General features: G+C 41.1%; 1 protein-coding gene across 6 annotated transcripts in view; it reads right to left on the minus strand.

The window, feature by feature from the left end:
• Positions 1-25,329, minus strand: part of cadpsa (Ca2+-dependent activator protein for secretion a) — a 147,189-nt gene that overhangs the window by 97,580 nt on the left and 24,280 nt on the right. For all 6 annotated transcript variants that reach the window (XM_085776588.1, XM_085776589.1, XM_085776587.1 and 3 more), the window contains exons 2-3: positions 16,137-16,250; positions 12,690-13,022 (exon numbers count right to left, since the gene is read on the minus strand). In XM_085776588.1, the coding sequence (XP_085632714.1) occupies positions 12,690-13,022; positions 16,137-16,250 (447 nt within the window). The remainder of the gene's footprint in view (positions 1-12,689; positions 13,023-16,136; positions 16,251-25,329) is intronic.

The following is a 25,329-nucleotide window of genomic DNA, read 5'->3' on the forward strand; positions in this document are numbered from 1 at the left end:
TCGCCAGGGGGGGTTCCCATGCACCCGAAAGATATATTTTTCTAACTTAGCTTTTTGTAATCCTTAAGGTGTCTAGTAAATTAATTTTGATGATCCCCGCGCAAATTATTGTCCCATGCATGTTTTTTTTTAACATCTCTTGTGGCCATCCTGGATTTCCGACTGTGAAAAATGAAAATTTTTAATCTATATAGCTCCTGAACTATACATCCTACAGAGACAACTGCCCCCATTTTCTTTTTGTCTTGGCATGAGGAATTGGTAGAGATGAAGATTGCCACGATTAAATCATGTGTGGTACATAAAAAATAAAAAAAACACAAAAAAAAGTTAAAACAACGGCGGAATTCTATCACAGGAACTCCTTCCCAATGCGCACTATTGGCATTTTTTTCCTAACTTTTATATTTTTACAATCTTCAAGATGTCTTGTAAACAAATTTTGATGATCCCAACCTGAAATATTATCCCATGTATGTTTATTTAGGCTATTTTGGCTGCCACCACCTGGATTTCCTAACATGATTTTTGAACATTCCGAAGTGTTTAATTTGGCCTTAAGTAGCTTGTGAGGGGTCAAACTAGGGGTTTTTCACGATTCTGAGTTGATTGCAAGCATTAGTTTTTCACCCAAAACACTCCTCACAAAATTTGTTTACAAGACATCTTGAAGATTGTAAAAATATAAAAGTTAGGAAAAAAATGCCAATAGTGCGCATTGGGAAGGAGTTCCTGTGATAGAATTCCGCCGTTGTTTTAACTTTTTTTTGTGTTTTTTTTATTTTTTATGTACCACACATGATTTAATCGTGGCAATCTTCATCTCTACCAATTCCTCATGCCAAGACAAAAAGAAAATGGGGGCTTTTGTCTCTGTAGGATGTATAGTTCAGGAGCTATATAGATTAAAATTTTTCATTTTTCACAGTCGGAAATCCAGGATGGCCACAAAAGATGTTCAAAAAAAGCATGCATGGGACAATAATTGGCGCGGGGATCATCAAAATTAATTTACTAGACACCTTAAGGATTACAAAAAGCTAAGTTAGAAAAATATATCTTTTGGGTGCATGGGAACCCCCCCCCCCCCCACTATATAGAGGAATATGTAATATACTGTAACTGTAAGGACAATTCAATGCAACGTTGAGGAAGGTCTTATCTTAACCAAAATCATCATCTTTTCCTAAACCTAACCAAACCAAACCATGACAGTTATTATAGTAACCATGGTGACCAAGGTACGTACGGTGCTGTTGGTACAGTCTGCATGTTTATCATTGTAACCATGATACGCCTGCTGCTGCTGTGGGGTTTTCTGGTTAGTTTGTTGGGTGCAAAGTTGTGCTCACAATAAACTCTGAACCTGGTCTAGACAGCTTTAAATGGACAGAGATACATTTCCACTATTCGCATCAACATTTGATTATATTAAAAGCGTTTCCTCTTCCCTCCTAATTATTTGCCCCACTATTTTTCTTCTCTCTCAGTTGATTCAAACCAGTCGTTATCTCCTCCGGATAGATTAAAGGCCCAAACCCTGATAGCAATTAAAAGAAAAGCAATCACTCACCCCTAATTCAGATAAGGGAACAACAGTCTGTGTGACAAGGGGAGGGGGAGGTGGGATGAACAGTAGCCTCTGTCTACAGGTGCCATGACAACCACATACAAGAGAATAAAGGGCGCTGGGGAGTATTTGCACATGTTTGTGTGCACATGTGTGTGTGTGTGTGCGTGCGTGTGTGTGAATCTATCCGGCACACAGCCGTTTAAATGTCTCAGGAAAGAGTTTAAGGTCGTCACCAGTAAACTGTTTATATTTCTTCCTCGCTCTCGCAGGAGCAGTGAATGAGGTTAAACATGGAGCTCTGATTGCAGTCAGCAGGACAGCAGCACTTTTCTCTAATGAAGCAGTTGTGGGTTGTTTGGTCTCTCCAGTCTCCACTGCCGTTTGTGTTATCAGAACAAATATGCACAGGGAATTCAAGGGGTTTCGCAGCAATACAGCGCGCTTGAACTAGATGATCAACCTCAGCTCGGGACCCACCTCGTCTTGTTTACCTTTCATGAGGAGCAAGAAAGCGAGCAAAAACACCTTTGAGCGTACAAAGTGGAGGAAGCTGTGGAACAATGCAGAGAAAGGCAGGAAATGGTTTCACAACTGCAATTCTTTACTTTGACCAAAAGCCCTGTGACGGCCTTACAACCCTTAGTCATGGTGTGATGATTATTTTTCTAAATGTCCTGGCACAGCAACACGTATCTTCAACCGCTCTGCTGCTGCTGGAGGTTGGCCAAAGGGCTGGACGAGGGCAGAGCAGGAGGTGTGAGGACAATTGGCTCAGAGACCGGAGGAGAACAGGCAGGGCCGGCCCTAGCATTTTGGTGGCCCTAAACAAGATTTTTGTTTGTGGCCCACTCTAAGCGCAAACACCAAATCACATACACTGCTTAAAACTGAATACAGACATGTTTGATAGACAGATGTAACAATACTCAAGTGTTTTATGTATAATCTTCCGCTCTAAGTACACTGAGGTCAATTTGTCCTAGAACACTGTATAAAGAAATAATTTAGGCCAAATTTTCTGAAAAATTTCAAATCCCTTGTGAAAACACACCTTCAGTCATGAGAACAAACTCTTTTGGTGCTTGAAATAGGATATGAATACAGTAATAGATAAGTGTAGAAAACAAGTCTAAAATGAAATTTTGTAAAATCGCCTTTTGAGCATAAATGTTGTCATTCTGGCATTCTACTTTCACCAAATGTCTTAAATGTGAGATAAAAGAAGCTGAATATTGACTTCAAAGCTTCATCAGATTTTTTCAATGAGAAATTAAAACAAAAATATTTACTAAATAAATGGAATTGTTGTGCAATGAAAGAGTGTATTTGAAAGAGGAGAGCCGTCCCTCGGTCACGGGAGCAGTTAAACCGCGTTTCTACGGCGTAAAATGACCGAAATATAAACAAAAACATATCAAGACCGTCGCGTAAACGCGCGCGCCGACCGCAGGCTGTCTTTACACTGCAGGTCTTGATGCCCAATTCCGATTTGTTGCCTATATCCGATTTTTTTGCCGGTCTATTTACATGTTCTATCAGAAGTGACCCAGATCTGATAATCTGCATTTACACCTGCTGTGCCTGCATGAAACGACCCGCTGGAAATAAACTAGTGATTTCAGGAAATTGTCACGTAATAATATAAGAATATTTTTAAACAAAGGTGAGTCTGGTGTTCAGAGTTTATATCCGACACGTCACTTACAAAGTGAACGTTACAAAATAACGTTAGTGAAGTGGCTGCGTGGAGCGGAGCTGCTGTGAGATGAGCAGCTGAGTGACGGTGACAGTTGTGCCACCGTTTGATCCTCCGTCGCTCACGTCGTGAGGACGGGGACAGCCTCACACATTTGTATACAATGTTTGTTTTTCCTCTCTTGATTTCTTATCGGCTCGGTTCAGTTTTTGCCGGTAGGAAAACGTGAAATCTGGTGTTTATCTCGCGCTCCCTCGCTTGCCCTCGTATCGATCCGCATAGAAATGAATGTTACTGTAGTGGCTATATGAAAACAAGAACTAGTGAGGGGGAAAAAACAGACGCGCGGACACCACAAAAATTATTTTTTTATTTATTTTAACTCGTTGGTCACTGAGGTTTCCCTCATTTACAGGGACGACGAGTTTATTAAACACTGTAACGCCTGTGACAGTGATTACAGCTGGCCACAGCTGGCCACGGTAGTCCCGGTCAGCCCCACGTGTCAATCACGGACTACAGAGGTTCAGCGAGACGCGTGAGCACGTGAATTAATATTATCATTGATGACGTATGACACGCATTGCCAGGGAAGATCCGATCTGTCTGTTTAGACTGCAGATGCATTGGCAGAGATCCGATTTGTATCTGATTTATTTCCACATATAACGGGGGCCTGAATCTGATCTGACAATATCCGATTCCATGCGCATTTGTCCCGTTTACACATTCATGTTACAGATCCGATCTGAGCCACTTGAGAGAAAAAAATCGGAATTGGGCCACTTGAACCGTGCAGTGTAAAGACAGCCAACTGAATTGAACCCCAGTACCTTCTGATCATGTGGCCCCACCTGACGGCTGAGGCCCTAAACAACCGCATAGAGTGTTTATGCCAGGGGCCGGCCCTGAGAACAGGATAGTTGGATCCAGAGGGTGTGGTCGTCGGTGAAATCCAACGTCTACCAGGCAACTGGAGCGACGGACAGACAGCCTGTGGAGCTGGACAGCTTGTGGTACTGACTTGTCTGTGGCTTCCTTCCAAGGGCGCAGATCCCAAGATGTCTCACAGAGCTGTCACTGCTTTTGCTGGTATTTGGCCATAAACTAAAATATCAGCCAACTTGCAATTTTGACCTGATGGTGATTCAACACGAAAAGTCTGAGGATGACCAAGCGATTACATTTCATCGTGAGAGGAGCCTGAGTGTGTATTTCATGGTATGGTATGTCTGCTTTACTGTGGATCACTATAGAGTGACCGTTTCTGGGAAGAGAAGGCCCTGTTGAAGAAATCTCTAATTTGGGTGGACCGACCCTTTAATTGATTACGGAAAGAGTCATCAGTTCTTTTCCGATTGATTCGTCTGCTGATTGTTTCAGCACTCACCCTGCTTTCCAGCGTGTGTTGTCTCCAGTCTGTTGTGACCAGTTAGATGCTTTCAGTGGATGCCGACTCCACCGCAGCTCTAATGACTAAAACCCATCTGATAAAAGGAAAGAAGCCTCTCTGTTCCTCCCTCACTACACATCCGCTGCGTTGGCCCACAATTCAATTTGTCTCCCAGTTCCAGCCATCATTACTGCCAAAGGCACATTCATCAAAGCAGATGTGCCTCACTTTTTGACCCTGCTGCTCTTTACACGATGTGTGCAGTTTGTTAGAGAACAATCATCTCATTTTCTGCTCTGAGGCTTTCACTGCCCTGTTTCAACCAACGAGACTGCAACATACACATACACAACCATGTCAATTATTATAGGCTAAATTAAACATTTACTCCTATGACAAATGAAGCTCTAGTGTAACCAAGCTACGTCTCCCTGAGCTTCCAGTGATCACCAAACCATACAGAGAAACTGCAGCACTGATCTCCAATGATTCTCCTGTCAGTCAGTTTGCCCTGCAGCTCCAAGCTACTTCATGTTTTCAAGTCTCAGTCTGAAGATAAAAAATCTCCCTCCACCTGCTTTTGCCTTCACTAACAACGCTTTTGGGAAACAGCTGTTAAAATCAAATGCACAGTATGTAATCTCTGCCTCCAGGGGTCCCTCAGTCAAAACAGCAACATAATGATGTAAAAGCGGGACCATGGGAGTCGTCTTATTCCCCGCAATAGCTCTCAGTTTCTCTCAGTTTGGATACCTTCAGTCTCAGTCGCTCAGTGTGTTTATATTAGCTGCTGAATTGCAGGAGGTTAAAGCCAATAGAAACACTGAATAAAGAAGTGTCAGTTTTAAGAAAAGAGGCGAGCAGTTTGTTCCGCTGATAACTGAAGATCAAAATATCAGCAGAGTGAAACCCTTCATTTGAACACTACCGAGGTATGAAAAGCAAATCTTAAAAATGTGTTTCTAAATTAGAAAAACTGAACAACACTGACACACGATCATATAACCAGGAATTTCTCTGTTTTGAGAATTGATGCAAACATTTGGAAAAGTTCATTATACTTTCAAGGAGGAACATGAATCTCCTGTTGAATCACCAGTCTAATGACATCAAGTACTGACTCATGCTCATGATTGGCTTGAAATTTTCATTTTCATTGAAAACATTTGATTGATCAGCATAAATGCTTCTATAATCATCGCCTTAAAGCAGAAGTAAGTGATATATTTGTGTTAATATAAGTCTTAAATAGTTATATCTTCCGACAGCAATCACTTACATAGAGTGTTTGGACCGAAACACGGGTCTGTCAGTCACTCTGCTCTACTCTGAGCCGAAGAGAAAACATTTATCGTATCCTACAGTTTTTATCCAATGAGGAGAGAGAACGGCATGCAGGGCTGTGTGTGCAGCCAAGGAACGCCGTGAATGTGGTGACGTAGCAACGAGGACTGTTATGGTGCGTTCAAGGAAACTCATATTTTTCCGACCGTGAAGTGGTACCAGTTCTATCTGGTACGAGTTCACCGGTCAGAAGTTACGAGTGGCCGTTATAGTGACTTTCACCGGTAAAACAGGTCGGGAAAACACAAGTGGGTTGCCTGAAACGCTACAAAGTCGTAGGTTGTGACTTGAAGCTGTAATTTACGATTTCAAAAGCCTGCCTGGAACGCAGCATTAGCGAAAACGACCGGACCACTTACTTCTGCTTTAAACTGATCACCCTATTCACTGGCCTGTGTGCTACAGTCAACCAAAACAAAACAGAATACATCTGTGAAAGTGATCGAACAATGTTATCTGCAATGCACATCCTGGACTCCAACACACACACACAGAAACTAATAGCATGGCTCAATGATACACAACCTGACTGGTTAATATGTGGACTTTTTTCATCTGCCTGTAGCAAAGTAAACTTTAATAAGAATCAATATATGAATGTCTCCTGGGTTAAGCTATAGAGACGTTCAGCATTAGGCTCATGGTGCGTGGGCCTGGCAGCAGTCAGTCCTCTAATGAGAGCAGCAACATGTTGCTTTGAAAGATGGAAGGGGAGAGGAGAGAAGAGGAGAGGAGAGGAGAGGAGAGGAGAGGAGAGGAGAGGAGAGGAGAGGAGAGGAGAGGAGAGGAGAGGAGAGGAGAGGAGAGGAGAGGAGAGGAGAGGAGAGGAGGTATCTGGCTCTTCTTCAAAATCATCTGAACTGAACCACGCGGCATAAGATGACGGAGAAGGACAAATCCTATTCCAGCTGCCTTCACCTACCTCTGCGCTTCACTGGTTCAACCCAGGGTCATGTCTGTCTGGGGTACACACACATACACATACACTACATCAGCCTGCTGCATAGACATAAGACATTAAAGGGATAGTTCACCCTAGAATGATATTTCGCTCATTATCTACTCACCCTCATGTTGACTAAGGGCTGGAAGAAGTTTCAGAGTCCACCGTCCCTTCTCTGAGTTACAGGGGGTCTTGGCGTAGCAGTGCATGTCCATATAACGGTTGCAAAGGGACACCAGAGCTCTTCGTAAAAAAACACACACAAAAAAAAACATCCAAATACCTCCATGATGCTCGTATGTAATGTCCGTCTTGTGCTGAAGCCCCAAATTGCGTAATTGTCCCGAAAAAAATTAAATAAGTCCACATTCCAAGCATGTTTGTAGCATTAGCTCCTAGTGTCTGTGCGCTGGCAGCGGAACCGGACAACAGACACTAGGAGCTAATGCTACAAACATGCTTGGAATGTGGACTTATTTAATTTTTTCCGGGACAATTACGCAATTTGGGGCTTCAGCACAAGACGGACATTACATACGAGCATCATGGAGGTATTTGGATGTTTTTTTGTGTGTGTTTTTTTACGAAGAGCTCTGGTGTCCCTTTGCAACCGTTATATGGACATGCACTGCTACGCCAAGACCCCCTGTAACTCAGAGAAGGGACGGTGGACTCTGAAACTTCTTCCAGCCCTTAGTCAACATGAGGGTGAGTAGATAATGAGCGAAATATCATTCTAGGGTGAACTATCCCTTTAACTTGTGTTGCAACGGGATGTTGCAGCATCTGAGTTAGAGCAGGGATTTCCAAGCTCACAATGTGGATTAAAGGATTACCTCATGCAGTATGCTGTGGCTTTGGATTTATGGTTTGTTCAAATGAAGTGCAAAAGTACAGTAAGACGCATGTAAAGAATAGTTAGCGCCGTCATGTTATCTTTTAGCTCAGCCTTCTGAATTACTTCATTTTGACTTTTGAGCAGCACCAGCTCCTGTTGAACTGTAGCCTCAAAAAACCACTGCCATCTCCTCTCGCTCTGACAGCACTGTTTCTGACTGACCATATGCCTTGTGTGAGATTAGTTATTTAACCGTGGCTTGGTGCTGTTGGATTTTAATTGGCAGTTATTAGCCACCAAGTGCAGCTCCCGCACTGAGAAGCCAATATTTACTCTCAGTGCTGATAACTGGAAAACACACAGCTCATTTAGTGGAAATTTCTTTGTTTGGTGTAAAGCCTGGGCCTCCCTTCCTGTCTGCCTCCTCCTAATCACCATCCCTTTTTAAACAGTTCAACTCTCCCATCCTCCTCGCTTTCCATTTTACACCCCACCCTCTGCCGCTCCCCTCCCCCAGTCCTCTCCACCTGTGTCTGCTGGGAGAGAGATTATGGTGAAAGTAAAGCTCAAATTCACCGACACAAATGACTGATTTCATAATTTCATACCTGAGCTGTGTTTAGTTAAATGGAGAATGGTTTATTTTTTCTAAAGATAATTGAATAAACATCTCTTTTTGTGTTTGATTTTACGTGTACAACAAAAGAAAGAAATGTTAATTATTCTCCAGAGGCTGTTAATTCTAAGTGATGATATTTATACTGTAATTTAAATGGTGCTGTTGTTTATCACTTCAATTTCAAAAGTCTAATAAAGTTTGAGGGTTTTCTCTACAGCTGATTTCCTCCTTAACTCATCTATTTACATATTAATAACTTTGAAATTTTGTATAATTATTTTTTAATGACAGGTGGATGAGCGTATGAACTGAAAGGAGTTCGGGGCAGATTCAGCCACTGCCAAGATGGCAACAGTGGTCTATATAGCCTCTATCTGGTTTCCTATATTCATTTTGTTAATTAAACGTCACTTCATACGCAATTAATGAAGGGAACCAAATACATTAGCTCTCTCTTAAGGGACCTCATAGTAAATTACCACTATAGAGGTGACATAATCAAACATAAGCATATATCTATAACCAATTATTCCAGATGAAGTGCTCAACACAATCTGGAATAAATGGTCAATGAGCACATTTTAAAAACACCATACAGCTGTTGGATGAATCGATACAGTGACAAACCTTTCCTGCAGCCACTTGTACCAGGACCTATCAGTGACGACAACAGGCATTAAATCAATAAGTCAATGAATATTGTGAAGCAGCATTACACACACACACATAGTAAAAGACCTCCTGGCATCCCCTCCCCCACATCTCCTATCAGAGCTGGGGTGTAAGAGACAGCAGCAGGATTTTTCAGTTTACACCTCATTAATTCACAGTGGTTACTCCAGAAACACCAATTGTCCATGACAAGACAGGAAAAGAAAAAAAAAAAAGTAAATTCATTTTGTGCCTGAGTCTGAATTGGGAAAAGGTTTTCAGGATACCTCGTGATACAGGATTTTCTGATGGATACATGGCAAACATGCTCCTGTATGACTTGTAATTCTCTTTTTTTGCAAAGATATTACAAATGTCGAACTGGAATGGATTATATCAAGAGGAGGTCAAACACATTTATGTATATTTGATCACCACATCACAGAGACTCAGAAAAGAAGCCAACAACGACTGTCAGCAATCAGGAAACTGAAAGCACTCACTAACATTACTACCTAACCCTACTGTTACTCCTCTACTCATCCAACCAGTCTTTCTCTACTACTCCATATGTTTCTAGTCCATTTTTTCAGTCACCAACCGGACCAAACTAACAAGCATCACACACCTTGCCACCAAAATCATCGGTCTTCCCACACCCAACCTCACAGAACTGAACAAAAGATCCATAAGACGCTTTGCAATCTTCATCTAATAGTCTATATAATATAATGTTTAATATATACTTGCAATTTTGTCCTATTGAGTCCAACCATCACTGCACTGCTTTTCCAACTCTACATTGTACGTCATCATGTGAGCAACAAAACTTTATAGGTAGCATCACTTACAACTTGAGCATTAATACAATAACATTATTTATATACTGATTAACATAGGCTCAACAACAATACAGCAACAACTGAGCTTGACTGTATCAGGTTATTAAATATCACCCAATCTTAATGTCTAGCCTATTTTCAAACTAAATATCAGAAACACATTTCCAGCCCAACACTGATAGTAACTGGAGCCTTTAAATTCATATAAAGTTGAATTAACACCTGTGGAAAGTTTGAACTACTGGCCATTATAAGCTTTAACTAACTCATCACTCGCACCTTGTTTTATACATTTTATTTTATAAACTGTTCTTTCATGGAACATCTTCAAAATAATAAATGCCTTGTAATCAAAGTAACATGTGATATCAACAAACACTGAAAGTGAACCTGGCTTTCTTAGAGTGTAAAAACACAACAGTTATTTAAACTGTTGATTTTCTTGCCAGATTTCTAGTTGTTGTTTTTTTTCAGTTTTTCCTCCTACAGAGTTTTCAGATCATGCATACAAAATATTCACAGTTCATTGTCACACTAATTATACTACAAGCTTGAATGTTGAAGCCCACAGTAACTATCTGTTTCTATATTTATTGCCCACATGGTTTGAAACTGTGTTCATTTTCAGAAATGATCATTTCAACCACATGATTTTGTTGTATTTTCTACAGATCCCGACATCTCAGCACACTAGCTAAAGAGGTCTTCCTGTCCTATTTCTATCAATCAGAAAATAATTTTCAATAAACTGGTAACTGGGGATGTTTGATGGTACTGATTAACAATTATTTTGACATTTCAACTGCAGCCTTTATTTCCAAAGACAAGGGTTTAAGCCTTTCCTAGTGCTACCGTGCCAGCTTGGATTCTTTGCTTGATTTTTTTGACCTCACGTTTGGCCTGGCTCCTTCAATTTGTTGGTCTGCTTTTGTTTGACTACCTGTGTACTGAGCAATATTTCCAGAAGGCAGGTTTTGTCTCTAAATATTGTTTTTGAGCTCTTGCCGTGAGGACTTCTGGTTATTACAAAAGGAGCCCTGACAGTGAGCAGGATCCACCCCCCTTCGTATCATCAGTGATGGACTGAGCACCAACAAAAGAGTGGCTGACTACCTGCAGGCCAGCCTACAGCTGCCAACAACTGGACACCATTATTACCACATCAATCTGCCTTTAGAGCCCAGCTCTCTGCCCTGTTATTACCATTACACTCTGCATATATTAATAACTCATTTTCCAGCCAGCAGCAGATTCTTCTATTGATGCGATACCTGGGAATTTAATAGTGGATCGTCTATGTATAGAAACCGGTCTCATTGTTCCTTCCCCATGCTGCTACTCTGCTCCCAGTTTGAACCTCCACACACTCCTGATTGTTCTCCTTACACATTGTTCTCTGCACATGAAGAAAAGTACCATTTTAAAAATGAAGCTTCCTTCTCATCAGCACCCTCTTTTTGTTTTCTTTCATCATCTTCAATGGTTAATATTGTTCAGGCAGCTGTTAAAAAAAACAACTACAACAGAAAAATCACAGATGTGGGTTTTAACTCTTAAAACCCAAACAACTGGAAAACCCAAACAAAGTGGAACCACGTTCATGTAAAATGGTCATTTTTGAAGAGATAGTAATTTGCTGTGTAGGAATATGAGCCATAAGTCATTCTGGTGGTATCTGTTCAGCACTAAATGACTGGGTGAGTGAACCAGTGTACTTTAAAGCACTATGAGAGGTTGATAAATAAACAATTTATCATATGCACCATTTGCACTACAGTAATTTGCACAGAGCTATCACTTCACTCTTTGCATAGAAGTGTTTTTCACAGGTTTACCGGCTTTTAAAAAACCTACCTATATACACTCATTTTGGTTTAAAGGATATATGAATCTATTTCTTTTTTCTGCACAGAAAGCTTCACAAATCACACAAGTCCTCCTCTGGCGATCTCCTGTGAACTCCTTGACAGTATCTGTGATGACTGATGCAGATCCCAGTGAAGCTATGAGTTTACTGGACAAGGGAATAAAATCAGTGGCTCAATAAATAAAATCAAAGCCACTTTCCTCCTGAGTTAGAAAATGCGCTAATTAATTGTCCCTCATTGACAACAGTGTATTGCCTGTGTGTCAGTGCAGCGCGATGCCCTGGTGTTTCTCAGTGCATGTAATAGACATTTGTAGCTCATACAACCCAAGGGGGCAGTTGTCGGTCTGAGAAGTGAAGCTCACTTCCGCGTTCAAAAAACTGCAATCCCCTCTTCTTCCTCTGGGGGCTGGTGTCAGAAAGCAGCATTCCCCATAGACCCCCATGTTAAAATCGCCAACTTTACATCCTCAATGAACATGCTAAAAGCCTGGTGTCAGCACGTTTTTTTTTCTCAATCAATAGTTTCTACCCCCGCACACACTCTGAGGGGGGTGAATTTTTTTTAACTCTACCGTTTTACTGTTATTAGGTTAAAATTCTGGCCAATTAGGGCGCGGAAACGTTGAGTGACAGGTCCGAGCAGCTCCGTGGACAGCTGCTTCGAGGCCAGTGGGCGGGTTCTCGGCCGGCCAATCCAACATGGCGCTGTTCAGGCCGCCATATTTGAGTCACAAAAACGACTCCCCACAACCTATGGGTGACGTCACGGATGCTACGTCCATTCTTTTTACAGTCTATGATACAACCCCACTTCAAAAAAGCTGAACTATCCCTTTAAAGTAAGACAGAAATAATATTAGCAATGATAACAACAGAAATGGGAGAGGATGGCAGAGATGGTCATGTCTAAGCAGACTGACCTGGCAGGCGTTATAAAGGAGTTGATGCTCAAACTTCTTGATGCCCAGGATCTGCTGAAACATCTCGTACAGTTGGTCTTTGCTGAGGATGAGCTCGGAGGCGGCGCTGGCGGTCATCCTCTGCTGTTGCTTCCTGGGGTCCTCCTCGCCGCGGTAGATGGTGTCAAACTTGGCGAGCCAGGAGCTCAGCACCGTCTCTTTACTGAGGCCATCGATCTCTGGCAGGCTGCGAACCCGCTTCTCTATATGCTTCTTAAAAACCTCCCGGGAGTCGCTGGCCGAGCAGCCGCCGCTCTGCACCATCCTGCACACACGGTCACTCTTCAGGAAGACCTGCAAACAAAAAGGACTGATTGATTATTTTGGTCTTTGAAGCCAAGCGACTTCACAACAGTTGTAAAACTTCTTTCAGGATTATTATCATGTACTCAAAACTCTCTGCATTCCTACTCTCTTCTTGCATATAATGTCCTACCTGTAGTGTGATGCAGCACTTCAGTTTATGCAGCAACCAGATCAATACAGTTCATACATTTCTGGCTGTACATCTGATTTTAAACCAATATGTCAAATCCTCATTTATGCATGTCATCCATATTTGTATTTCTCTATATTCTATGTATGTATCTTTTCCTGCATTTATTTCATTTTACCATGTACTTTACATATATACAACTGATTATTTTATAATATGTGCAACTCTGTACTCAATAGTTAACCTCCAGGGCTTCCGGTGAAAAATTAAAGCAACATTGAAGTTCAGATTTAACTTAAACCCATTAAAAAATACAAAGTCTGGAACCAGTTTCACTCAAATTATATACAAAAAAAACCCAGATTGTTCTGGGTTTTTTGCCCATATTTCGCAAAGCAAGGCAAGGCAAGGCAAGGCAATTTTATTTGTATAGCCCGTTTTTACAAACAGTTTGTCTCAAAGGGCTTTACATGGCATCGTAACAACATCCTCTGTCCTTAGACCCTCACATCGACTGAGGAAAAACTCCATGGAAAACCCTTTTGGCACTGTTTCTAGGATGTATACCTTCACCTCTAGATAATGGAGGTGCATTGATTTATTTAAGGTTCTCATTGCACTGAAAAACTACATATCAAAGATTGATCAATACCATGTGTTTCCTGAAACAGAACAGTGCCCTTGTAGCTCTGGGTCATGCACAAATCACACACAGGAACTGTTTCTTCAGTGGAAAGTAAAAAGTATTCATGCTGAGATCTGAGAGGACAATGCTACTGTCTTTTTTACTGAATGCTGTGAACAGCAGCAGGAAAATTCCTCTAATTCACCTCTAATGCACTCAGAAATTACACAGATGTGTTAAACTAAGCAAAACAAAGATTTTAGCCTCAGTGAAAGCTGACTGAAGACACTGTGAGGTACAATGAGTTTGTTGCTGATAAAAGGTAGAATCCTGTCACCTGCGCTGCCGTCACTGTCGAGCTCTCGCTGACCCTTTGTCTCCCTTTATCTTTCTATTCCTGTCAATCCTCAAATCTCTTTCTCTCCCTCTCTCTAAAACGCTAAAGCTGAGCCGAGATCTTTAGGATTTAATTGAATTGGATAACGCCACCATGCCACCAGCCTCATCTGTTAAATATCACACCCTTCTCATTTGGCTTGTTTGTGCTGCCACATTAACTGATAAGGATGCACCAGTCGATGTGTCAGCGTCTCCAACCCAACATAGATACACTCCCTTATTCTGTTCCTGCACCAGTCACTGTCATTACATCTCCAGACACGCTCTTCTGCAACATAATGTCACTGGATCAACTGTTAGCAAACACAATAATATATGTATGACAGATGCATGTGACCTGTGTTGAGTTTGAAAGCAGCATCAGAAGATTGAGGTTTGTTCATATCTTTAACTATAGTTTAATGGTGACATAGAGATAAGTATTGCAAGAGATGAACATACGTATTTTTTCACCTACCCACTCTCCATCTGCTGTTAACCGGAACGTTGACAGGCATTTCTCTTATTTTTGTCCCCATTTAGTATCAATAAGTGTAATCTAAATGTCAGTACAGCCTTTCTTTGTGTCTAATACTGCACTAAATACTAGAAAGACTGCAAGGCATCATCACTAATAATACAGCACATCTGCACCACAAACTACCACCATCAAAATTAGCATAAATTTGACTGTAAACAGCTTCGTCTCCTGGAAATCACATTAGTGCAAAATTATTCTTTCTTAATAGTGCCTAGCAATTTCTGCTGGGGTTATGTTCCCTGGCAACAGTTTCTCAGTCCATGAAGTGCTTCTCTCGTACCTGATAAAACACTAATACCAGATAGGGTCATCTAGTACATCACATGGTTGAGTCTGGGCTAAACCAAGTTTGGTTAAGGTCATAGACAGATTACAGTTTGGTATATTGAGTTTAAACATTACTTTTAGGTGACAGGCTATAAAGCATTCCTGTCTGTCACCCGTCGGGCGAGAGGGTATGAATTTAGCTGGTGTACCTACAGTACTAATGTGACATCTGTATCCACTAGTAGGTTAATTGTGCAATCGGCAAAAAGCTGTTTACACAAAGAGTTTACAATCAAATGTAATGGATTTTTTAAATTTCATTGTACCATATGTGCATTCATAACAAACAGAGAGCAGTGGAGGGGTTTTCATCTGTTTTATGAATGAGCCTGAGAGTTTATATATAGAGCACCCAGACTGTTTGCTGAAATGTCTAAATTAGTTTTTCCCTCATCAGTCTATCTTCGGAGCTCCATGGTGACAAAGTGAAGGTATAATTTTGGAAATGTATTAAAAAGGAGACGACAACAGAGGAGGGATGAAACCAATGAAAAATGGATGAAAACCAACAAACTCATAAAAGGTTATGGTGGAAGAACGAGGTCAACAAACAGCTTTATTGTGATAATATGTCTGATGTTAGTGAGTCTTATATCCCACTCACTCCATCAGATGTTAAGTTGTAAATGAACAGTGTAATACAGACTGAGAAGCAGAGAAGGCTGCAGCTTCTCTTTCATCACATTGTATTTCCTTCTGTTCTGGTTGGATTGAGCCGACAGAATCCTGGCCGTGAGGGAGCCCATTATTAACACCGCCCCGAGGAGCAGAGTGAACGCTCTGCATCATTTATCAGAGACGAGACCAGTCACCTCCACCGAGGTTTGGATACTTTTCACCCCATTATTAGTTTTCTTGCTTGGACAGATTCAGATTAAACAGGAGGAGGATCCACAAGTGGAAGAGAGCTCCTCCTAAAAGGTAGTTTAGATTTTTGTAATGATATAAAGGATGCACAGATTTCCTATTCATACATAATGATCAAAAATTAACATTTAGTATTTAAAGATCAAAGTTCAGGTAGAACTTAATAGATTTGTAAATAAATACTGAAAGAACTCTGAATGGTTTGGACAATTACCACAGAAAATGAAAACTCACCTCATAGTAGCTCTGCACAGCGTTGATGAAGGCCTCATCAGCCACGATCTGAGTGTCTCCGCTGAGGAAAGCCTGGAAGCGCTCTTTGACCGTCTGCAGCTGCTGCTTACTGATCTGGGGAGGACAAGGACAGACACGAGACGGAGGGATAAATATAGTTCATGACACATGAAGAAATCACCCAAACAAAACAACAGACATTTTTCAAAACGACAAAGATGATACAAAAATAAATTTCAGCAGTAATGGCCTGATGACTGAGGCCTTCAATATAATATTAAGTGGGAATCAATGAATGTCACAACCTGGAGGAGTGCCGGGCTGGTGCAGTTTATGTATCTTTGTACTCTTTTATGAAGCAGTTAAGGTTGTCTGAGATGTGTTTACTGCCTAACACAGCTCAAGTAGGAAGGACTGATACAATGCCTACAAATGTGGTGTGATTATTGATACATATATACGTACATGTTCAATGTTTTCCATCCAGAGAAATAGGGGCTGGCTCACACTCACATCATTCAATTTAGAGTCACCAATCAACCGAGTGTGCATGTCTTTAGACCTGAGACATGTTTTTAATTCTTTCTCAGACTAGTTTAGATTACACATCCATGTTTATTCACAGTCATATAACATATGAACCACTTGATCGAAATTTTGTCAAAGTTATGTCAATGCTCTGTCCAACATTCACCTGTAGAGGACACACACAACATGAAGCTGTGAACGTATAAAAGATCATTAGTCCACCTTTGTCTTTAGCTGGTTGCCAAATATACCAAAAATAATGGTCACCAAACAATAACAGTGGATTGGCTTGAAAACCAGTAATGAGGAGGATCAACAGGAGAAGTGCACAGACTGCCAGAGTGTCAGAGCCCTGGATTACAATAAGGCGGTGGATAGCCTGAGGCAGGCTCAGTATATTCTGATGGCTAGCAACAGATTTTTATACACAGTAACACTACTAATACCCAGAACGTGGGTAGGCGTACACTACACTACAAGGGGTTATTTTTTGGAAATACAACCACAGGATTTTAATACGCATTCATTAACAAAGAAAAAGAAAGAAAGACTCATTTAAATGCTCATAACGATGCCAACATGATAACCCAAGGTAACTTAAAAGTGGGAAACAGACTGAAGCTTCATGCTTCACCAGAGATGCTGTGTTGAGAGCGATTATCACCACTGACAGCATCTGCCCAATGAAAAGCCCCGCAGGACTGAGGAAAGTACAACTAGTTCCAAGAAACACTAACTGATTTCCTATAAATGACTAATAGCACCTAAAATCTCCAGATTTACTGCAAATCCTCAGTGAGACAGGAGGAGGCTGTGGGACTCAAGACGTGTGCCTGTGCAGCACCTTAAAAAAAGTGTATTCTGTTTCTCAAACATCTCAAAAGGTCCTGTTGAACCAAATGTGACAGAGAAATATGTCATTAAGGGAATAACAGTGTCCCCTTCATGGCAAGTGCCTGCAGAAAGCCCTCACTCTGACCTGTTTGACAGCAGTGGTATCATTACCTCCACCAAGGAGGTTCATTTATCAGCAGGACCAGTTTGCAGTCATGGTGGTGCAGGGACGGGTCATGGACCAGGGAAGACCCATGAAGTTTGAGGCAAATCTAAACCATTTACTAATTAGAAGTTTTATACCTCTGCACTTGTGACAGTCAGAGCTGGAGGCATATTGTTTTTGGTTTCTCACATGTGATAGACAATATATCTCATTAACAGCTGTCAGGTCAAAGGTCAAAGTCAGCATGGCCACACAAAAAATAGCCAATACTCAAGAGTCACAGTCACAGCAACTGTGACAAAAATTCACACTATGGTTACCATTATAATGGCCATGTCCTTAGGAAAGGATTGTGCTTTGGGTTAACACAAGTACCTCCTCAACATTGGGCAATTTTGTAGTAATGGTTACAATATAAACAGCTTGTATCACATGGGCCCCAGTCAGGACATAGCTACATACTACGACCTCTAGATGAAACTGTAATAGGTTGTCATGATAACCTGATGCACACATGATCTGAGGGCCTGTTAGCAAGGGCAGTCACATAAACTTGCATGTTTACACACACGCATATACAGTGGCTAAGTCTTATAATGACTGGTTTTCCGTAATTCAACAGGTCATACAATGTGATACAGTCAATCACAATGAGCTAAAGTTAATAATACATAACAAGATTAAACCTTCCTGTTTGAGTTTTTTTTTTTTTTGAAAAGAATGTCTTTCATTAGTGCTTTGTGTGGACAAATTGTAGAATTGGACCAAATATCTGACAAAATCAGCTGCAGCTTGACACTTGACACCTGATCAATCACCTGAGCCATCGAGCTCTCGAGCAATCAGCCGTTTCTGTGGAACGTCAGAGATTCAGGTCGGCTGTCTTCACACAGAGCTGCTGTCAAACTGTGCTGAGCTTGTTGCACTCTAACTCTTGACACTGTGATGTAAAACTGAACTCGAACTTTGCTGCATAATAGACAGACCTTATTGTCTGTGTCTCATGTAAAGCTGCAGTTTTTCCTTTTTTCTCCTTTCACAGTAGAATGGAACGAGGTAATGCAGCTTTTCAATCTTTTCAATCCCGAAAACACTTTCATCATGTCTGAATACATTTAATTTGATTTGGGACAAAAGCAAGAAGTGTGTGGTGTATATTAAATATCAGCACATTCATGCTCATCTTTCCACAGTGTAAGCACATTAACGCACAAGTTTAGTTAACATTATGTACAAAGGAAAGGAAAGGAAAGACTTTAAACTGTAAAACTGAACTTGATAGTAAAACTACACTTCCAGTTTAAACTTTAAGTGCTTTGTGTCTGTTGGATTTCCACACGTGATAATACAACTACATGTGATGGTCCCCCACTTCTAATCGAAGTACAGACACTGAGACTGAGACATGTCCACCCTATAGTGATCTATATACTAAGTTACCAAATTGCATGTTATTATCTTCCTCTCTGCCAAAATACTCGACGTCCATTGGCCTGTCCTGGTCCGTAGCCCTGGTAACCGTTACCAAGGCCACTGCAGGAGGAAGCAGTATGAGATTACAGCATCATTAATGGGGGTCAAAGTTTAGGGGTCAGATGAGCTACAGCAGAGACAGCTGTGTCCAGCTGTTGATCCATGATACATCTGGCCATGGCTAAATATTGTGAGACAGGTCTGATGGAAGCGTGTGCAGCTGCAGAGTAGACTGTAGGTCAGTGTGTTGTTGCACTAAACTACGAACTAAAGGCCACAGACATGCTAGGGGCCAAGGAAGAGAATCCTTCCAAGCAGCACCAATCGAGAATAAATAGTTTTCACTTCTTCCTCGTCTTTCGCTTTAAAAGTGAGTGTGGTCCTACTTGCTTGTTGTCGAAACATAACTACATTAGAGACAGTATGAATTTATGCCTATAGAAGATTAAATCAGTCCAAGAGTTTATGTTTTTCACCCACAGCTCACTGCACTTACACATGCGAAACACATGCAAAGATCTCTTCACAATTGTGTGATATTGTCGGTGCGTTTGTCTGAATGTTTTATTTTTTTGTTCTTGCTGTCTCAGTGTTGTACTTTAATATCTGTTGTGTGTCGTGCTTTTATGATGATGAAAAACTGGTTATTTTTAATAACACTGTAAAGAAAATGAAAATGGCAGATGAACTTTATGTTAAATTGCATTGCCCCTTTTAAGTAAAATATAATAGATGAAAAAAAAGCAATTCATAAGAGCGTTTTCTAATCTGCCACCTCCAGGATTAAGCTCATAGCTCTTTGTTCACTCCATCATCCTCACCTACTCCCCACATGGTTCAGCTGCCTTAAAACAACCTCACATACTTAGGCCTTTGTTTTCCAAAATGAGTGTTGACAAGGCTTGCACGGCTGCCTGTCAGGAAAATATACATTTCATTGTTTTCGGGCAGGAGGGTTTTCCTCTGCCTTCCATGATTATTTGTGAGTTAAAATGACATTTATGTGACTCATATTCAGGGCAACTGTCTGAGCACAATTTAGCTACAGTGAGTTATTGTCACCATCAGTGTAAGAGTACAAGTACAGCACTGCTGTTCTCAAAGTGAGTCCAGCATCACAGAGTGTCTTGAGTCCTTCAAGGGCTCCTCAAGGGCCTCCATCTTACAGTAATCAAGTATGCCAAACTGCCCAGGGCCATAAAATGTATCAGAAATCGTCACTTTTAAATACACAGCAAACTTACGCTTCACTGTTATGGATAATTAGGTCACATTATCATGCTACGGTAAAAACTATATATCATTACATATAATCCAACCTCCTTCAGAAAATGTGGGTGGAGACTCGGCCAGGAAGTCAGGGGACATGTTCACAATCATTTTAAATTCTTTGGTTCTCCTTGATATTTAAATCTTAAACAAGAGATCAAACTTTGTCCTTTGAACCACTGAAGCAAAAGTCACGAGAAACTACGAGCTGCAATTTCAAATAGGGGAGGAACATAATTATCATCATTTATTTTTAATGCTATGACTCCCTGCAGTGCGAGAGAAATGAGGCAAACTTCATGTAGGTGAGGTGACAGGGACAGGAGCAAATCTTGTTAATCTGACAACAACTGGAGGACTGACTCCAGGAAATAGCCATATCCTCAGGGCCGTTGTATGGGGAGAAAGGTGATGATAATTCTAGGGGCCCAGCGCCCAGTGGGGCCCATAAAAAACCCCAGTAGTCTAATCTTTGTATGACTGAATTATTCTGCATAAGACCCTGACTAATACTCATACTACACTGTAAAAACTCAACATCTTTCCAAGAATATTTGTCTTATTTCTTGTCCAAATGTCTCATTTCTAGTCAAAACTAATCTCTTTCCACTTAAAATAAGACTCATAACCTAAAAATTAACTTGTTTTTAGATCATTTTCACTTAAATTCACAATAAATAGAAAAATCTGCCAGTGAAAGTAAGTTTTTTGTGCCACTATCAGATTTTTTCTACTTATTGTGAAAATATGCTCGAAAGAAGTAAAAAAGTGTCTAAAAACAAGCTACTTTTAATATGATGTGTCTTATTTTAAGTAGAATGAGATTTGTTTTGACTAGAAATTGCATTTTGACTAGAAATAAGACAAATATTCTTGCTAAGATACTTGAGTTTTTGCAGTGTAATGCTGCATTAGCATCAAAACAAAGAAGGCTAAATAAAAAATGATAATACATACGTAGTCTAAGAAAAAAAAGTGGAAAAGTTAGGGGGAGGGGCCCACTTTAGTATTCTTTAAGGGGGCCCAGAATTCCTAGCAACGGCCCTGCATATCCTACTTCTCCTTGATGGCCAGAAACACACCAGATGCACCACGTCGTGTGCAGGATGTTTTCATTTTAACACCCATTAGAACAGGTTAGAGCAGACACATCTGTAGCTCCATCACGTGATCTAGAGACTCTGCATCTCATGACACATCTAAAGCAAACACAGACTGAGAGAAGACCTGCAGACGTCATACTGACCTCATAGCAGCAACATTACCCCTGCAGCTGTGTGTGTCTAGAGTAGACTGAGCCTGGATGCTACTGTTCACTGTTGAACATGGAGACAGAGACACATGACTCATGTTTTCATGTGTCAAAAACAAATCAGATAATTCATTATGAAGAGAAATTCAATCTGCAAACTCCATGTAGAGAGACACTGTCGGCGGTAGCAGCCATGCAGCAGCACAGCAAGTGCGAACATACGTACGATTCTCTAATCTAAAAGCAGAAAAGTCTCCCCGTGGACAGCTGCTCTGGGGCCTTAAACGCTCTACTCTGAAGATATCGTTCCACTCCAGCAGTGGATGTTAAGAGGCATCTGTTCTAATGTGACGCTTTGTTAACACCGCCACTCCAGAGAGATGGAGATGGGGGGGTGGCAAGCTTTTTCTGGTTAATGGAAAGGGATGAGAGACACAAAAAGAGTCAAAATGAGAAAATGTATCTAATATAAATTCATTAAAATCCAGACAAGCAACATAATATTGACTACCTGTGTGTTGCAGACTTCACATCATTTATCAATACCGGGATGGGATGTTTTTAACAACACTATGCTACTGCTATGCACGGTGAAATGTGTAGTATCTGTCTTTACTGGCTTTTAAAAAACAGAATTTCCCAGAAGCACTCTGGCTCCAACATCAGCCGGGCTGTACAGAAGGCTTATCATGCACAGTGGACCCAGATACATGGAAGCCTGGCAAACCTTTTCACCATATGCAGTAAGTGAGCAACTTTAATTGGAAAGGCTGGGGCGCCACATTAGAGCACTGCATTAAGTTTTACTCCTACATCAAGGTTGAGTAAAAGGAGTTGGTTGATTATCTGTGATTTTTTTGAATTTTGAATTGAAATTTGTTTATTTCGGTCATACAACACCAACATCAAAATCAACCATTTTGTGTGAACAGTTTAGCCAAAACATATTATACACAATTGCAACCACACACACACACACACACAAAAAAAGAAAATATCATACAGTGACCGAAAAGGGAATAGGCTGAAGCCCAAGGCTTATATTTGCCTCTCCTCCTTTACACTCTATGAAATTAAATTACCTAAAATGTCAGCAGTCCAAAATAATACGATGAAAGTAATCATTACTGTATTTCATAATTTTTCATTATTTTACATTTCAAGGCTTTCTTAAAACTCAACAAAGAACTACATGTCTTCAACTCACCACTGAGCTTATTCCACATTTTAACTCCTAAGACTTTGACATTTGTATTTTATATTAGTTCTCACTTTACACATTTCAAAAATCAATAACCCTCTTAAATTATAGTTTCCTTTTCTTAATTTAAATAACTGAAGGATACAAGCTGGAAGGCTGTTGTTCTTTGCTCGAAAAATGATTTACATTGTCTTTAGGAACATCCTCCATCCTCGAGGTGGTGGTCTGACTTTAACTGTCTCTGGTTTCTGGACGCAAAAATAAAGAGGCCACATCTTTGTGTCAGAGTAACATCAGAGCACATGAGAGGAGGGGGCTAATTACTGAGCGCTCTAGAAGTATTTGAATAAAGCATTTTAACGTGGTTATTTAACATATCAAAGGGGGGTGGGGGGGGGGGCTATGTTACATCATCTACGTAGACTAGAGCCATCTTCTGTTCTGCCTTCAGGAGATGTCTGAAAATCTGAAATTCTAATTTTCCACGCGGACAGCAGAGCAGCGTGTCGGCGGAGAGTCTGGCATGAGTGGACGATGACCAGTCGCTACGGCTGCCATCTGGGTGCTGGAGAACCAAGATAACACTGCCGAGTGTGTGTGTGTGTGTGTGTGTGACGTGTGTGACGTGTGTGTGTGTGTGTGTGTGTGTGTGTGTGTGTGTGTGTTACATGTCTCTCTCAGCAGGTGCTATCTATCTCCCAGTAATTGCTCCAGCCAGTGTGGCTGCTGGAGTGGAGCTGGATCTGGACCTGGCTCGTACACACAGCTGAGATCACAGCCTGGCAGCAGGGAGGTATTTTTGGAGCAAATTCACTTTGTCACATACTTTGATTCAGTCAATATCCGCAGTCTAATATTTGTCCACAATTTTAAGTCAAGGCATTATTTCCCCAGCATCTATGTTCAGGCAAAGATGGTTCTGTCTGAGGCCATCTTTACTGAGGACACTCAGATGTATTTGGTTGTACTGCGACAGCAATCCCAATTTATGTTGTCATCCGACACATTGATACTTTCATTTTTTTTTCTCTTTATGTTAAAGCAGAAGTAAGCGATCCGGTGGTTTTGGCTAATGCTGCGTTCCAGGCAGGCTTTTGAAACCGTAAATTACAGCTTCAAGTCACGACTTACAACTTTGTAGCGTTCCAGGCAACCCACTCGTGTTTCTCCGACCTGTTTTACCGGTGAAAGTCACTATAACGGCCACTCGTAACTTCTGACCCGTGAACTCGTACCAGATCGAACTGGTACCACTTCACAGGTCGGAAAAACACAAGTTACGGGTTGCCCTGAACGCACCATAACGTCTTGTCAGCCGATGGAGTTAGCAGCCCCCGCCCTCGTCATGGATCTATTGGTCCTCGTCCCTACGTCACCACATTCAGGCGCATCCCTTGGCTGCACACACAGCCCTGCATGCCGTTCTCTCTCCTCATTGGATAAAACTTGTAGGATACGAGAAAAGTTTTCTCCTCGGCTCAGAGCAGAGCAGAGTGACTGACAGACCCGTGTTTCGGTCCAAACACTCTATGTAAGTGATTGCTATCGGAAGATATAACTATTTAAGACCTATATTAACACAAAAATATCACTTACTTCTGCTTTAATTCTATCATCATTCTCTAGCACCCAACTAGTCCTGAACTGTACTAACTCCAATGTGTGGCCTCATCTGGAGATTGAAGTATTAGATAAAAAATGTCATGTCTCGTTTCATTTTTTCCTCACAGAATGGTGGTACATTTGTATTCTCAGTGGGACAACCACACACCACAAAGCTCAGAATTTAACAGAACTGGGACTATGGAGTTGTTATAGTGCATCAGGAGAAAAACAGCTCATGTCAAACTTATCATTGTGTCCAGAAGGTCCTGACGTAGTGGATCATATCTCCTCCCATCCGTTGTATCCAATCTTATCTATCAAACCAAACCCGTTCCATTGCCCTTGATAACTCAACTGTGTTAAGATGGGGAGTTCCTTTGAAACAGGCTCATTAAACAAGCAACTACATTTATACAGCATGAAGAAGAAATCGCAGCTTTTTAGTGTCAGCACATCACATCTGGATCACACAGAATCAAACATCTCAGCTCTGGGGTTTGAGCGTCACCAGGCAAAACACTCACAGCAGCATCATGTTTACATTACAACTGTACAGCAGCGCCCCCCACCCCCCACCCCCCGGACATGCTTGACCTACGGGTGGTGACATAACATCAGACCAGTGGATAATCCCAGATTACACACCACACACAGAAAGTGCTCATCAGGGTAAGAGTGCTTCCACACACACACACACACACACACACACACACACACACACACACACACCTATGTCCTCTGCCTTATTGCATGAATGTTAAAGCCAATTCAACATGAAGAAAATAATGCAAAAGTTAAGGACTGTTTTTAAATCAAGTGAAACTAGGCAAGGCAATTTTATTTGTATAGCCCGTTTTTGCAAACA

The sequence above is a fragment of the Trachurus japonicus genome, chromosome 5, assembly GCF_045865225.1.
Source record: "Trachurus japonicus isolate A0001 chromosome 5, Traja_1.0".
NCBI lineage: Eukaryota > Metazoa > Chordata > Actinopteri > Carangiformes > Carangidae > Trachurus > Trachurus japonicus.